At 31.8% G+C, this 14,872-nt stretch overlaps 1 protein-coding gene across 2 annotated transcripts in view; it reads right to left on the bottom strand.

The window, feature by feature from the left end:
• The window catches only part of LOC118181627 (structural maintenance of chromosomes protein 6-like), a 144,878-nt gene that overhangs the window by 58,455 nt on the left and 71,551 nt on the right, over window positions 1-14,872 (bottom strand). For both annotated transcript variants that reach the window (XM_035350790.2, XM_035350789.2), the window contains 2 exons: window positions 9,976-10,064; window positions 2,317-2,481 (listed from right to left, as the gene is read on the bottom strand). In XM_035350790.2, coding sequence (XP_035206681.2) covers window positions 2,317-2,481; window positions 9,976-10,064 — 254 coding nt within the window. The remainder of the gene's footprint in view (window positions 1-2,316; window positions 2,482-9,975; window positions 10,065-14,872) is intronic.

Raw genomic sequence — 14,872 nt, forward strand, 5'->3', positions numbered from 1 at the left:
ATTTTGGAGGAGTATTTTTAGCCATGCATTGATAAGTATGAATTTGATGGATTAGCGCTCGAATTCTTTCTTACTTCTTTATATAAATAGTGGATACTCCAGGGTTAGAAGCATGAGGCCCTGCTTCTATTGAAATATAAACATTTCAAAGTATTTCTTTTCTCTCTCTGTGTGTGTGTGAATGAAGAATTCATTTTCTTGTTGCTGATTCTAACTGACCATTAGGATCAGCAACAGATCCATGAATATTATAAAGAATTCATAAAATACTGCATCAAAAACAGCTTTTCCTTTTTTGAGATCTTTTATTATGTGGCACTAAATTTGTCAACTTATCAATGTTTTGATAATTTCAAAATTAGTTTGTGTACAAAATTTTTTATTCACATGTCATAACATGTAATGGATGCATTTTATAAAAGTAAAAATAATTATAATGAATTAAAATTATATTTAAGAAATAACATTAAAATAAAACATTTTTATTTTCACCTTCCATATTTTAAAGGTGACATAACTTTTCATTTTGGTGACTTAGAAATATTTTGATTCTGAAAAATAAAAGATAAACAAGATTATAAATGTTATAAAGTACAGTTTCAAAAACACTTCTTAGAAAAAACAAAAACGCTACTATAATTATTTTAAAATAAATTCTATTTGTATTCTTTTTATATTTTTTCATGTTAAAAGTTTTTCCTGTGTAATTGTTTCAGAATATTTAAATGTGTATCAGTTTTCTATTGAAAATTTATGTTACCCTACTCTTTTCTGAAATTTTTTTTCCCAAAATTCTTCTGGCTTTTTGCTTTTACAGAGCCAGTAGAAACAATTTTGCTTTTGGATTTTACACCTTGCACTTCTGAAGTTCTAAAGGCAAGTTTTAAAGAGTATTATTTTGAAGGCTACAGTTGCCAGAAAAATCTGACAAAATGAAAAGTGTCTTCATAGTATTAACATGTAATGGATGCATTTTATAAGAAATTTGTGATAAATTACATATTTTGGAGAATTTATGGTAAAAGATAAATTATTTTAACTTTCTTCTTTTAATCCCAGACGTCTTTCCTTTAATATGTTTATCTTCCCTTTATTTTCCTATCTTTCTATTAGACACAAGCATCAAACCAATAAATGAAAACAAAGAAAGTGAAAACCCAGAGTTAATTAACATATTCATCACATATGTCTCAATGCACCATACATACCTCAGTGCCTGCTCTAAATTTTGTTGCTCGGTGCTTCATTAAATTCTAAAAATTCTGCCATGCTGGCTTCAGTGCTGGTCTTGACCTTATATGATTTCATATTTATTTTCAATACTCATATTATAAAATAAATAAAATTAGTAGTTTCTTCTATACAATCCAAGTACAAGCATTTCTTTAAAGCGATGAAAATTATTTAAATCTGAAAATTCTAAAGTGAAGAGGAAATTCATTGAAAAAGAAATTAGTTTTATACAGAGAGAGAAAATTATTCCTCAAAGGTACATTGTTGAAATGTTAACAAATTAGGAGACGAAACAATAACTGGAGTGGGAACATTGATTTAGATAAGATGATAACGAGAATGAAATTGATGTAAATTAGCTAAAACATCTGGAATATTTTCAAATTAAAAAGACACATAAACATTTTGTTATTTGTTTGTTTGTTTATTGTTTATTATTTGTTTATTATTTGTTTGTTATTTGTTAGTTATTTGTTTGTTTGTGTTTTGTAGATTTTAATGGAAAGTTATACTAACGTCATTTTAAAAATATCATAACTTATAACTACAGTAACGTGTCCTTGTGCTTTTTAATGGATATTTTTTAAACACAAAAAATTACATGATGAAATGAGGCACAAAAGAAAGAATCAATATAATGCTAACTGTTTGTACAATTTAAATAAAAAGCCACAATTCTTCTTTAAAATATGTGGGACTATTATGAGTGTAAAATATAAATGTTTCAAGAAATTTTATAATTTAGTACTAATCACTTGAAAAAAAAACTTGTAAAGTTATTTTAATTATTGAATATGTTTTATAATTAATGGTTATAGATTATGTTTAGTAATAATGCATCCTACTTACAGATTTATTTTATTTTTACACATTACAATAGTAAAGTTCGGATGTAGGTTTACTTCATTCAGTTTCTATTTGCTTGATAGATCCTAAATTTTTTCATTGATGGCCCTTAGAAGTCCTTAAAATTACTTAATTTACATATGCATATGTGCATACGAAGTCTGGACTGTCAGTTTAAAAACAAAAATTCCATGTACCTACTATGAATATAATAGAAATAAATCAAAATATACATACATCAGAGTGCCACGAATTTTTTCCAGATCCTTTTCTTCATCCAAGTAGAAGTTCCATATTTTAGTTTTCTCTTTCAATTCTGAATTTATACCAGACAATCGTGCTTCTAACATTTGAATTTTTTTATCACGTTCTCTCTGCTCTGCATCAGCATCATCTTTATTTCTGAAATATTTAAAAACAAAAGAAACTGGCCTAAGAAGCAAATAAAAATTAAAAACAGTGCACTAATTGTTTTGCTAGAATATTAGAATTAGAATACTCTTTTTTTATTGCAATACAGAATATGTTAAATACAAACAGAATTACAGTCAGGGCTCGAAACATCATGATTCCATAAGGCAGGAAATTCATGAGAATTAAATGCTGCCTCCATGTTAAACCTCAGTATTAGCATCTAACTTAATGTTGACAGCTCTTCGCTGATGACATTTACAAGATTTCGACAAGTTTTAAGCGCAAACACATAACAGTCAAAATACACTGTGAAAATAATTAAAATATACACTGAAAAGCCTAACCATAATGACCATCCCCAACTTTTTCAATGAACTCATGTGGATGACAAAGAGGGCAAGTGATAAGTAGGAATGATATTTAATTGCTGTTGGAAAAGGAAAGGAAACATTCTAGCACTTACTATTATGAGTAATGGGAAAGGTTGTTGATCTATGTGAATTTGATAAAGGGCAGAATGTAATGGCCAGAAGACTTGGAACCAGTATCTTTGAAGCTGCATGACTGGTAAGTTGTTCATGATCTGCCATTGTTAGTATTTATGCAACATGGATAAATGATGGCGAAATCAGGAGTAGAGACTGTAATGTATTTTGCAGTAATTTACAAAACAGACAATCTTCTTAGTAGAACATAAATTTTATTTCTAGTTCACAGTGATAGACAAATTTTATACAATTCTTAAGTGGCAAAATTTTCATACTACTCCTAGCTGGTTAAATCTTCAGAATTCTAATCTTTTAAAACAATAGCTCATGTTGCTGAGTAACGTTTTATACAAATATGGCGTTGCCACTTCAACAATAATTATATTTATTTATTAAATAACAAGATATTACAACCTCTCCCCCCTCCAGATAAACTTTAATTTATATTTTTATAAATTAAAGTTTATGGGTTTTTTTTTTTTTTTTTTTTTTTTTTTTTTTTTTCAAAACAACAATATCAGCACAATACAGAATTGAAATACAAGATATAACATAATAACATACACTGAGGAAGAGAGGAAGGAACAAAATATTTTTTTTTATCTATATAGAGAAACAAATTATTTAATCAGGCCAGGGAGTACAACTTAATGCGTCTACATTTTCATGGTTTTTACCACTTTGATGAACGATCGTGTAATTGTAGGGTTGTAGTACTAGTGCCCATCTCGTAAGTCGTGGATTTAGACTCACATTATTTTTGAGCCAAACTAAGGGATTATGATCGGTCATGATGAGGAATTTAGTATGCCCGTCTAAATAACATTGAAGTTTCTTTACAGCAAATATTATGGCGGCGCATTCCTTTTCTGTGGTAGAGTACTTTTTTTCAGTTTCTGTAAACTTTTTACTGAGGTATAATACTGGATGTTCATTATCTCGTTCATCTTTTTGAGCTAAAATGACACCCATACCAGAGTCTGAAACATCAATTTGCAAAATAAACTCCTTATCGAAATCAGGCGAGTGTGACAAAGGCTTTTGTGGCAGTTTTGCTTCTTCAACAACTCGTTCTTGTCTGTTTAGTTTCTTTAAAAACTTCTCTTTGACTTGCATCTCAACTCCAGAACTTGGCAATTCATCTGGAACTTTTAACTGAGAATCGTTTAATTTTGTCAGTTCTTTCTTGCCAGGTAGTTTTTGCTCTTTGCGAGATGAATCTTTGTTCTTATCTGCTACTTGCTCTCTCATTGAATTTGGCAACTTTGAGTATCCTTCATCATGTTTGTGCCTCTTTGCTAAGTTTTCTGATGTGTGCATAGATCCTGAACGTATTTTTAATTTCTTAACTTTAGAAGCACCTTCATGAGTTCTTTTATCAGAAACTATTTTATCTGCTGTTAACAAACTGTCAAACACATCTCTTTCTTTTGGAGAAGAAGGAACTGGGGAACTTGTAGGGCAATAATCACACACACTATCTACAGAAGATGAATCAGCAGGTAAATAAGGTGAGTCAACTTCCATATACATAACTTTAGTTTTCTCATGAAGAGATGAATGCTTAGACTTTTTGTCAGACTTCTGTGAAGCATTGACAGAAGCTTGACTTTTAGGAGGGTGAGTATTGACCAAATTACCCCGAGTTGTGGCAATATTATTTGTTTGGTTCTGCATCAAATTTGTGTAGTTCTGCATTTGATCCCTATATTTTTCAGGAATAACAATTACTTCCCTTTCATTTCTATTTTTATCTAATTTCTTTTTCATCAACAGCCTGTTCTTCTTTACTTTGAAATCATTTCCGAAATTTTCACTTTTAGCTTCGCTAAGCAATGAGGCTAGATCTCTGCTTTGATGCTGAGATTCAATTAATTCCTTTGAATTAGCATTAATTATTTTCTTAATTTCCTTGTCTTCCTCATCAGCTTGCAGTAAAATATCTTCGTCAGACTCAATAACAGACAGTTCTTTTTTCCCCATTTCGGTGTCTCTACTTCGATCTCCTTCTCGAAATCGTTTTACTTGAGATCGTGTCAAAACCGCATTTATCCTTTCTAAATTTAAGAACTGTTTATCTTTGAACGACTGAACAGTTTTGTTACCCAATACATATCTGCCAGGATCATTTGTAACAACAGCTGCCTTTGTTTTTATATGACCAAGTTCACAATTAATTTCAACTTCAGCTAATGGTAGACACACTAAATGGTCATTTAAGAGATATTGTACCCAGACATGTTTTCCAATCATTTTTGCTTTATCTACGTATTTTCGAGAAACACGAGGCGTATTCGGAAACTAAGTACCGTTTTGTAAAAAAAAAAAAAAATAGTAAAACAATTTTTTCAAATCCAATTTTATTTTTACATGAAAATACATGTCTTAAACTATTTTTCAACATAGTTTCCGCCAATGATCAAACACTTGTCATAGCGGGTGACCAGTTTTTGTATACCATCGTCAAAGAAACTTCCTGCCAGTTTTGATAACCATGACTCCACAGCATTTTTCGTGTCATCGTCAGATCCAAAGTGCTTGCCACCAAGCTCGCGCTTCATGTGCAGGAACAAGTGATAGTTGGACAGCGCCAAGTCCGGGCTGTACGGTGGGTGATCGAACTGCTCCCAATGAAACTGTCAAATTAAGGATTGAGTGACACCAGCAGTTGCCACTTCAACAATAATTACATTTATTTATTAAATAACAAGATATTACAAGGCCAAGGTGTCAGACGCTCATGCATTTGAAAGAAAAAGGACGTCAGATATTGTCCCACTTGGTGTGGCAAAATCAGAACCAGACAGTGACTCAGCTGACAGCCCAATAAAACGCAGGTCCAAGTGCAAGTGTTTTGGAACACACAGTTCAGTGGATACTGTTGGGTATGGGACTGTGTAGCAGGCATCCCGCAGTGTGCCTTTGTTGACCAAGTGCCATTCTCAACTATGCCTACAGTGGGCACTGGGAACATCAAGACTAGACCATGGATAAGTTGCCAAGTAGGATGAATCATGACTTCTCATTCATCACTTTGATGGTCATGCCACGGTACACCATCTTCTAGGCGAACACTTGCCATGTACAGCAGGTCATACACAGACTGGTGGTGGTGGTCTTATGCTTTGGTGGACGTTCTCATGGGCTGCTATAGGATTCATAGTTGTGGTATCACAGACCATGAAAGCTGCAGATTATCTGAACATAACTGCAGATCAGTTGCACCCTTACATTGCATTTGTCTTTCCAAGTGGAAATATAATCTTCCAACAGGATAATGCCCCATGTCACAAGTCTTGAATAGTGTTGGAGTGGTTTAAGGAGCATAAGGATGACTTCCAATTAATGTTCTGGACACCTAGCTTGCTCAATCTTAATATAGCACATTTGTTATGTCATGGAGCGGCAGCTCTAGCTCAAACACCACCATGTTTGAATTCCTCGCGTTCGTGTGACCACTGACTAAACATCTGGTACAACTTGTTTTCAGTCATCTACCAAGAACTTGTGACACCCATGCCAAGGTAAGTTACAAGTGTTTTGCATTGCAGGCCAAAGGTCGCAAAATGCATTACGTACTCATAATGGTTTGGCTCTTCAGAGTAGGATATAATGAAAGATATTTTTCCTTAAATTACCCTTCTGAATACTGTAGTTATCTTATATGCATAACTGAGAATGTGTCGAAAAATGGAATACAGTCAAAAGTCGTTAATTCAGACAACCATAATCCGGATTGATCTATAATCTGGGCCTCAAAGCTACAAACTTTATGCGCATGCGTCACATTGACGCATGCACGTAAGACCTTTACGGCTGCGAAAATGCGTATGCGCATGCGCATAATACGTTTACGCATGCGCGTTTAAGGTATAACGAATGGTATAAGCTAAGCTAAAATTATCTAATTCAGTTAATGTTGCAGATTGCGTTGTTCCTTAACCTTCGAATTGGATCCGGCTTATTATTTTTTGCAGACTGTTAGAGCAATTTTATAAAAGTAAGCTTGAACTTTCGTTTATGTCAAATAGAATTTTCGATATATATTTACTAATATGTAAAGGATCTACAAAGCGAAGTCCATTAAACAAACAGTGGAATTGCTGCAAAAAAATGGATAAAGGCATATCCTCTGTTTTTCTAACCATTCCGAAATCTGTTTATCAATTTCACCCTGCTCTGGGGAGGGGGGGGAAGCCGCGGCGCGCAATGAATTGGAAGTTGATCTGTCAGCACTATCCTTATCTTCAGGGCAGATTTTTTATTTTATTTGGCTTATCATTCCTTACTAAATGTAGTATTTCATCTCGATGTACTCCGTCTTTGAGATGATTTAAATCAAATTCCTCGTCATTATAATTCACTTCGGATAGTGAAGAAAGTGACACGGAGGTTATTGAAAACGTAAAAATTTCGATTGACAAATTAGTCGGTATTCTCGACACAGCAATTATAGGACTTGAACTGCGGAACTTTGTAACTGAAGCAGAAATTATGTGTGTTTATAGAATTAAAGAGAAAGTATTATCACATAAAACGATGCAACTTAAACAACTTACACTGAAAGAAATGTTTAATAAAGTAAACAAACAAATATTAAGCTTTTTTTTTTTTTTTTTTTTTTTTTTTTTTGTAAATTTTGATACCCTTTAGGTCATAATTGTTCTTTATTTAAAAAATTACGTTTCATATTTTTAATTTTATAATTTCTGCATGCCAGCTTACCAGATTTAAACTGATGATCTATAATCTGAAAAATCGATAATCCGGAATCGCCGAAGCCCCGACGAGTCCGCATTAACGACTTTTGACTGTATATATAAAGGAGAGAATTTAAGCATCATTTTCTTATTTCTTAAATAGTAACTTAGAAAATTCATAATATATAATCACAAGGATCACATAAAAATTAAGTGCGTAACTGAAAGGTAGTGTAATTTTTAAAAAAAAAGTCATAAAGTATTTGAAGGAATAGTAAAATATGTTTGCTCTTCCATTTTAAAATCTGCATATGAAATATTAAGAAAAGTAACTAAAGATAAAGTGCTTCTGCAAGCAGAACACTCAAAGCTTTTCTACATGGCACAGTGTTATAACAAATTAAAGTATGCTTAAACAATTAGTTTATCAAAAATTGAAAATTACTTATTTATTTAGTTGCTCATGTTTGGAGTAAAAAATGCTTCGTACAGCCTGACAAACTATTATCTTTTTCCCCTTCATTCTAAATTTCATTACTTCATTCTAATGTGCAACACGATGTTGGTTTTCTACTTTTCTATTAAGAGACTACAATAAAAAAGAGAATCTACTAAACAACAAAATCTAAATCAGAAGGAAAATTCTGCCCACCAATGTGTAAGCATAAGATCACTGTATACTGACAGTTTGACCCAGTCTTAAACCTAGAGAATGGGTTGACTACATGGAAATTTTCGAGGTTTTCCCCATGTGTAATGTGAATACGAACTAGGTTTTCTTAAAACATCATCCATGAAGACATCCCTGCCCTTAAGCAAATAGCTCTCGTGTGCTCTGGCATAATCAAAATAACATAACCGATAAAAATTTATGCGAAGTTCAGGTCATAAATATTGAACAAGAATATTTAAAATGATTTCAAAGAAGGTCTGTGCTCATTGTCTGCTTGTTTTTTGTCTAATTATTCCAGAAAAAGCCTGACAGTTCTTAACCCTCCGAGCGTTACGGGTTCAGCCTTAAAATTTCAAAGTTCCTCAAAATGTCATACACCCAAATCGAAATCAGTTACATTAAAAACTAGCAGAAATTTTCATGTATAATTAATATAGAAGGCAGCCTTCTTTACGGAATTTACTGGCCGTAACGCAGAGAGGGTTAAATAGCCTGGAATGTAAAAAAATAAATAAATAAAATAAAGCAAGTTCATGTTGGAACATTTATATCAAGGCAGCCATCATATGAGGAGGAAAATCAGCAATGGATGGATATATCTTTTAGAGGCATTGGTGAGGTGGTGGTGTATGACACGATAATCAAAACGATATATGCTGAAGAAACCATTATCTCAATCAAAAATGCACACACTTGACAAAATGAAGTAGTTACAATGCTTATACTATCATATATCACTGAGGATGTATGTAATGTCAACAAGATAAAGATATTTTAACAATCTTAACCACACACAACTTTGGCATTTAATGGTGAAAATGTGCAGCAGGCTAAACATTTAAACAATGGAAAATTATTACAACAGACATTTCAGAAGACAATGTTTTAGAATGCAGATCTCTCAAGAAATATATTGAAACATCTACTTCAGTCCCAAAAGACATTAAACTGCAAAATTACCTATCCCAGACGAAGAACTTGCAGATTTCATCTCAACTAACAGATGAAGGCTTGCGAATCAATCAAAACAATCGATCAAAAGAAGAAAAGTAATTCGAAAAGTAATTTGAATTACTTTTCTTCTTTTGATCGATTTGTTTGATCGAAAACATACGCTATTTTATTTAATACAATCTAGAGTCAATGACAAAAGGTTTTTCAAATTTGATTCACTTGTCAAATATCTTATCTTCTCATTGCTGCAATGTAAAATCCTGAATCCCTCCAACAAAAAATTATAGACTTCCTTTAAAAGAACTGAATATAAAATGTACATTTTTCAAAAATGTTTCAAAATGCATAAGTAATTTTTCTTTTTGTTGTTGAGATTATGCTTAAATTATATACTAAAATGCTGTTTCAAACATTCATAAATATAACAACTTATTAAAGATTTCAAGGTAGCGAAATTTTGTTAAAATGAGATTCGATAGTATTTACCTAAATAATAAAATAATGAAAATTTTATTTAATACCAAATTGAAGCCTATTAATTTGGTGTTATTTTTGTTAACCACTGCAGTTAAACTAAAACAAAAGTTTTCAACATACATCAAAATCAAAATTATTTTGCTGATGGAGATATAAATTAAAAGACGACTACATAATTCAATAAACTTACTTCTGTAGGGCTTCATTCAAAGCATTTTCCGCCTGCATAATATCATTATTTAATCTGTCATTCTCTCTTTTATACCTGTTTAACAAACCCTAAAAATATTAATACTTTATTAAAAATAAAACATTAAAGAAACTAATTTTTATACTAAAGCATTCGTTTCTAGCACACATTCCATTTTCCCTTTGGTATTATTACACAGTAAACTCATTCAATCAAATTAATATCAAAAGTTAAAATTCACTGCAGCAACTCATCAAAGTTTGTAACATAATGCATAAACCACATTTGGCATTATTATCAGTTATGACAAAGATACCAAATATCAACACATGCTAATATATAAACTCACATATACGTTTAAATTTTTTTAATAAAAATCTCTAATATTTTTTCAGATATGCCTAGAAACATACCTTCTTTAGGATGGTGTTAACAATTAATAGGTTATATTTCACCTATTAATCGGGGGGGTCGATTTCTCCCCTATTAATAAAATTCACCCTTCGATTCTAAAAGATTGTGTTTCTGTCTTGAATTCTTGAGGAATTTATAGTATATCGTGTCAGTGTGGTTTAAGATATATCGGCCAAACGAAAAGAGCGTTGAAGTTTCGTATCAAGGAACATGAATCTTATGTCAGAAAAGGCGAAATTAACAAGTCTTCAATAGCATATCATAGTTGGACTTTTAACCATAATTTTGATTTTGGATTTGCAAAAATTATCCAAAAGGCTTCTTCCATAGGTGAATTGGATTTTCTTGAGGCTTTTCACATTCACAAAGATTTAGCAGGTTTAGTTAATGATTTGAAGTCCAATCCAGTCCTTCCTAATGCCTTTAAAATTCTACTATCTTAATTCAGTTATGTTTGCCGATAGATGGTGTTACCTCCTCGTGTTTGGTACTACCAGAGGGTATAAAAATACGTTCAGTGGTTGCTTTCCATTATTTGAAGTTCAGATTTTTAGCACAAGGTGCATTTGCCCCTTGTTTCCTATTTTAACTTCGCTAATTTTTCATGCTCGATCAGATAGCCTGGCTCAGTAAAAGTAGGCGGCCAGTGCAACTCTGATTAAAAATCTAGTTATAACCATGTGCAGTGCTGATAAGGACCACGTGTTTCTGTGACTCCTTCTCTTTTATTTTCTTCTTTCTAGGTATTTCTTTCTCCTGATGAGGAGGGACCTTTAGCTGCCCTCGAAATCGATTGAGTGTTTCATTATACCTACGCTAAACACAAGGTTGTTTTTACGATTTTGATTGTCACATTAGTGTGTTTCTCTTCTAGTCTATATTTCAAATTGTTTCTGAAAAATTTATAAAAATTATTTCAAAATACAGATTTTTAAAATAAATAAGAAGGAAGTGTGAATTTTATTTGAATTAAACCTAAATTTCAAACTGCAAAAGATATCAAGCATAATTAAAAAAGTGATATTATTTAATGTACACCAAATTAAAGTCACATTGCAGAGTTACAAATATGACTGCTAATTTTAAAAAACTGCTTGTGCGATTTTTTGAAAACTTGACACTTTGGCATAATTTGAGGTGTACAATCGAAATATGGAAAAAAGCCAGAATATCATTTCAGAAAAAGTTCGATTTTGTGTTAGAATTCAATGTTAGAACAATAATGCTATACAGATATCTAATATATCTAAGCCAAGCTTCTGAGACATGAAAAACGTAAGTTGATCAGTCAATTACAACGGGAGCTGTAGAACTGATAGAACTACAAAACTTTTTTTTGGGGGGGAGGGGACCTTTCAGCACATGTTGTCAACATGCATATTTGTGTACATATTAGCTACCTGTAATAATTCTCTTCAATAAGAATAATACATTTTTAATATATATACATGTCTCATAACAATAAACAAAGATGTCACTAAATTGGCACCACTGCAAAACGCAATAATTAATCACACTCTTTATTTATATAAGCGACATAAATAAATGATGTCATGTATTACATTTTCTTCTAAACTACTCAATTATCTATGTACCAAACAATGGATTACAGTTTAAACATATTTTATAAATGGTAATGTCATGAATTTTTTGCACTTTTTCTAGCATTAACTTTCTCATTGTCTACTTTTTTCATCAAAATGGGTTCAAAAACTGCATATTTTTTATTACATATTTCAAATTTATATATATTTTAGAGTTAAATATTGTAAAAAAGTTTCCCCCTTCCAATATAGAATTAGATCATAGAAAAAGGTTGTCAGAAAACTGAAATTGAAGAATAATGATATAAAAGAAAAATTTTGAAAATTAATATTGGTTAAATTATGATTTATTTTATAAAATACAAAGGTAAAACATATATACTAATGAAAATATTTGCATAATGTAATACAGTCAAAAGTCGTTAATTCGGACACCCATAATCCAAAATGATATATAATCTGGACCTCAAAGCTACAAACTTTCTGCACATGCATCGCGTTGAGGCATGCACATAGGCGTTTACCCGTGTGCGTAAGACCTTTACAGCTGTGAATATGCGTGTGGGCACGTGCATAATACATTTACGAATGCGCATTTAATGTATAACGGACGGTATAAGCTAAGCTAAAATTATCAAATTCAGTTAATGTTGCAGATTGCGCTGTTCCTTAATCTTCGAATTGGATCCAGCTTATTATTTTTTGCAGACTGTTAGAGCAATTTTATAAAAGTAAGCTTGAACTTTCGAGTATGTCAAATAGAATTTCCGATATATATTTGTTAATATGTAAAGGATCTAAAGCGAAAGTATGTTTTGAAATCCGAAATCTGTTTATCAATTTCACGCTGCTGGGCGGCGGGCGCGTAATGAATTGGAAGTTGATTTGTCAGCACTATCTTTATCTTCAGCGCATATGTTTTTATTTTATTTGGCTTATAATTCCTTACCAAATGTAGTATTTCATCTCGATATGCTCCATCTTTGATATGATTTAAAACAAGTTCCTCGTCATTATATTTCACTTCCGATAGTGAAGAAAGTGACAGAGGTTATTGAAAACGAAAAAATTTCGATTGACAAATTAGTCCGTATTCTCGACACAGCAATTATTGGACTTGAACAACGGAACTTTGTAACTAAACAAGAAATTATGTCTGTTTAACAGAATTAAAGAGAAAGTATTATCACATGAAACGAAGCAACTTAAACAACTTACATTGAAAGAAATGTTTAATAAAGTAAACAAATAAATATTAAGTTTTTTCTTTTTGTAAATTTTGATACCCTTTAGATCATAATTGTTCTTTATTTCATAAATTATGGTTTCATATTTTTAATTTTGTAATTTCTGCATGCCATCTTACCAGATTTAAACTGATGATCTATAATCCGGAAAAATCGATAATCCGGAATCGCCGACGTCCCGACGAATCCGGATTAACAAAGTCTTTAATCCAGACATCCATAATTTGGAATGATCTATAATCCGGACCTCAAAGCTACAAACTTTTTGCACATGTGTCAATGCATAATGCGTTAACGCATGCACATAATACCTTTATGCATGTGCATATGCGTTTAATGTATAATGGATTTTACGCATGCACGTTTAATGTATAATGGACAGTATAAGTAAGCTAAAATTATCTAATTATCTATTTCAGTTAATGTTGCAGATTGCATTGTTCCTTAATCTTCTAATTTTATCTGGCTTATTATTTTTTGCAGACTGTTAGAGCAATTTTATAAAAGTAAGCTTGAACTTTTGATCATGTCAAAAAGAATTTCCGATTCCGGAGCTGCAAAGTATCTACAAAGCGAAAGCATGTTTCATTGTCCATCAAACAAAAAGTGGAATTGCTGTAAAAAATGGATAAAGGCATATCCTTTGTTTCTCTAACTATTCTGAAATTTGTTTATCAATTTCATGCTGCTCTGCAGGGTGGGGCATCGCACAACCAGTTTCCTGTGAGAGAAATGCTCCAACTCTGACACAACCACCTCCAAGTTACAAATCACACTGTTTGGCAATAATGTATATCTAAAATAAGCTCTATAATAGCATTTCAAATTTCTCATTTACTAATTTTTTCCAAGGAATTTTTTTTTTTCCTACAATATTAAAATATTCCAGTTACTTAAGTTTTCTAATAATTGAATGCCGAATAGTCTGACTTTTACTGCATATATATGTGGGTTCTTTAGTTTCGAAATACCAATTCATGCTCAAACACATTTAATAAAACATTAATACATATATAATGTGGTTCATCTATTAATACAAAATCTATAACATCGTTTATCTATTACCACGATATCTATAACATCTTATATCTATTAATATGACAACTATAACGTCTAACATCTCTTAATACCACATCTATATCATCTTGCATCTCCTCTCATCAAAACAAAGTGGCGAGAGTTCTATCAATTTCACTCGTGCAGTCAACAGCTAAAATTTAAACAGCGCGCGAGGAAAAATATTAAGCTGTGGGTTTAAAATCCCACATTCGGCCTTCCTGCTATGCGTCGACCTCGACGACATTATTCTACTCTTGACAACATAAATCATTGGTCATCTTACATCATCGTTGTCTTCAGTAAAAGAACCATCATCAAGAATAAGCCGAAACCTGAAAATAAGTACGAAGGGAGAGATGAAAATTGTGTGTCAAGGACAAAATTGAAAGAAAACATTTTAATTGTCCGTCATCTTTGCAACAATAACACCGTCAACAGTCCCTTCTATTTTTCAGAAATTTCATCTGAATCGAAAAATATCTCTTTAACATTTTTGAAAACGTTCATGTCATCTTAAAAATAACATTAACTGAAATAAAAGTCACTATTAGATGTGAAAATCACAGTTCGGTTATCAGTTGTATCACTTCAGGTTTAAATGTCATAATCAGTATTATTTTATGCATCTTCTTC

Source organism: Stegodyphus dumicola, chromosome 1 (genome assembly GCF_044657685.1).
Source record: "Stegodyphus dumicola isolate Sdum_Otavi_A_Nest chromosome 1, ASM4465768v1".
NCBI classification, from domain to species: domain Eukaryota; kingdom Metazoa; phylum Arthropoda; class Arachnida; order Araneae; family Eresidae; genus Stegodyphus; species Stegodyphus dumicola.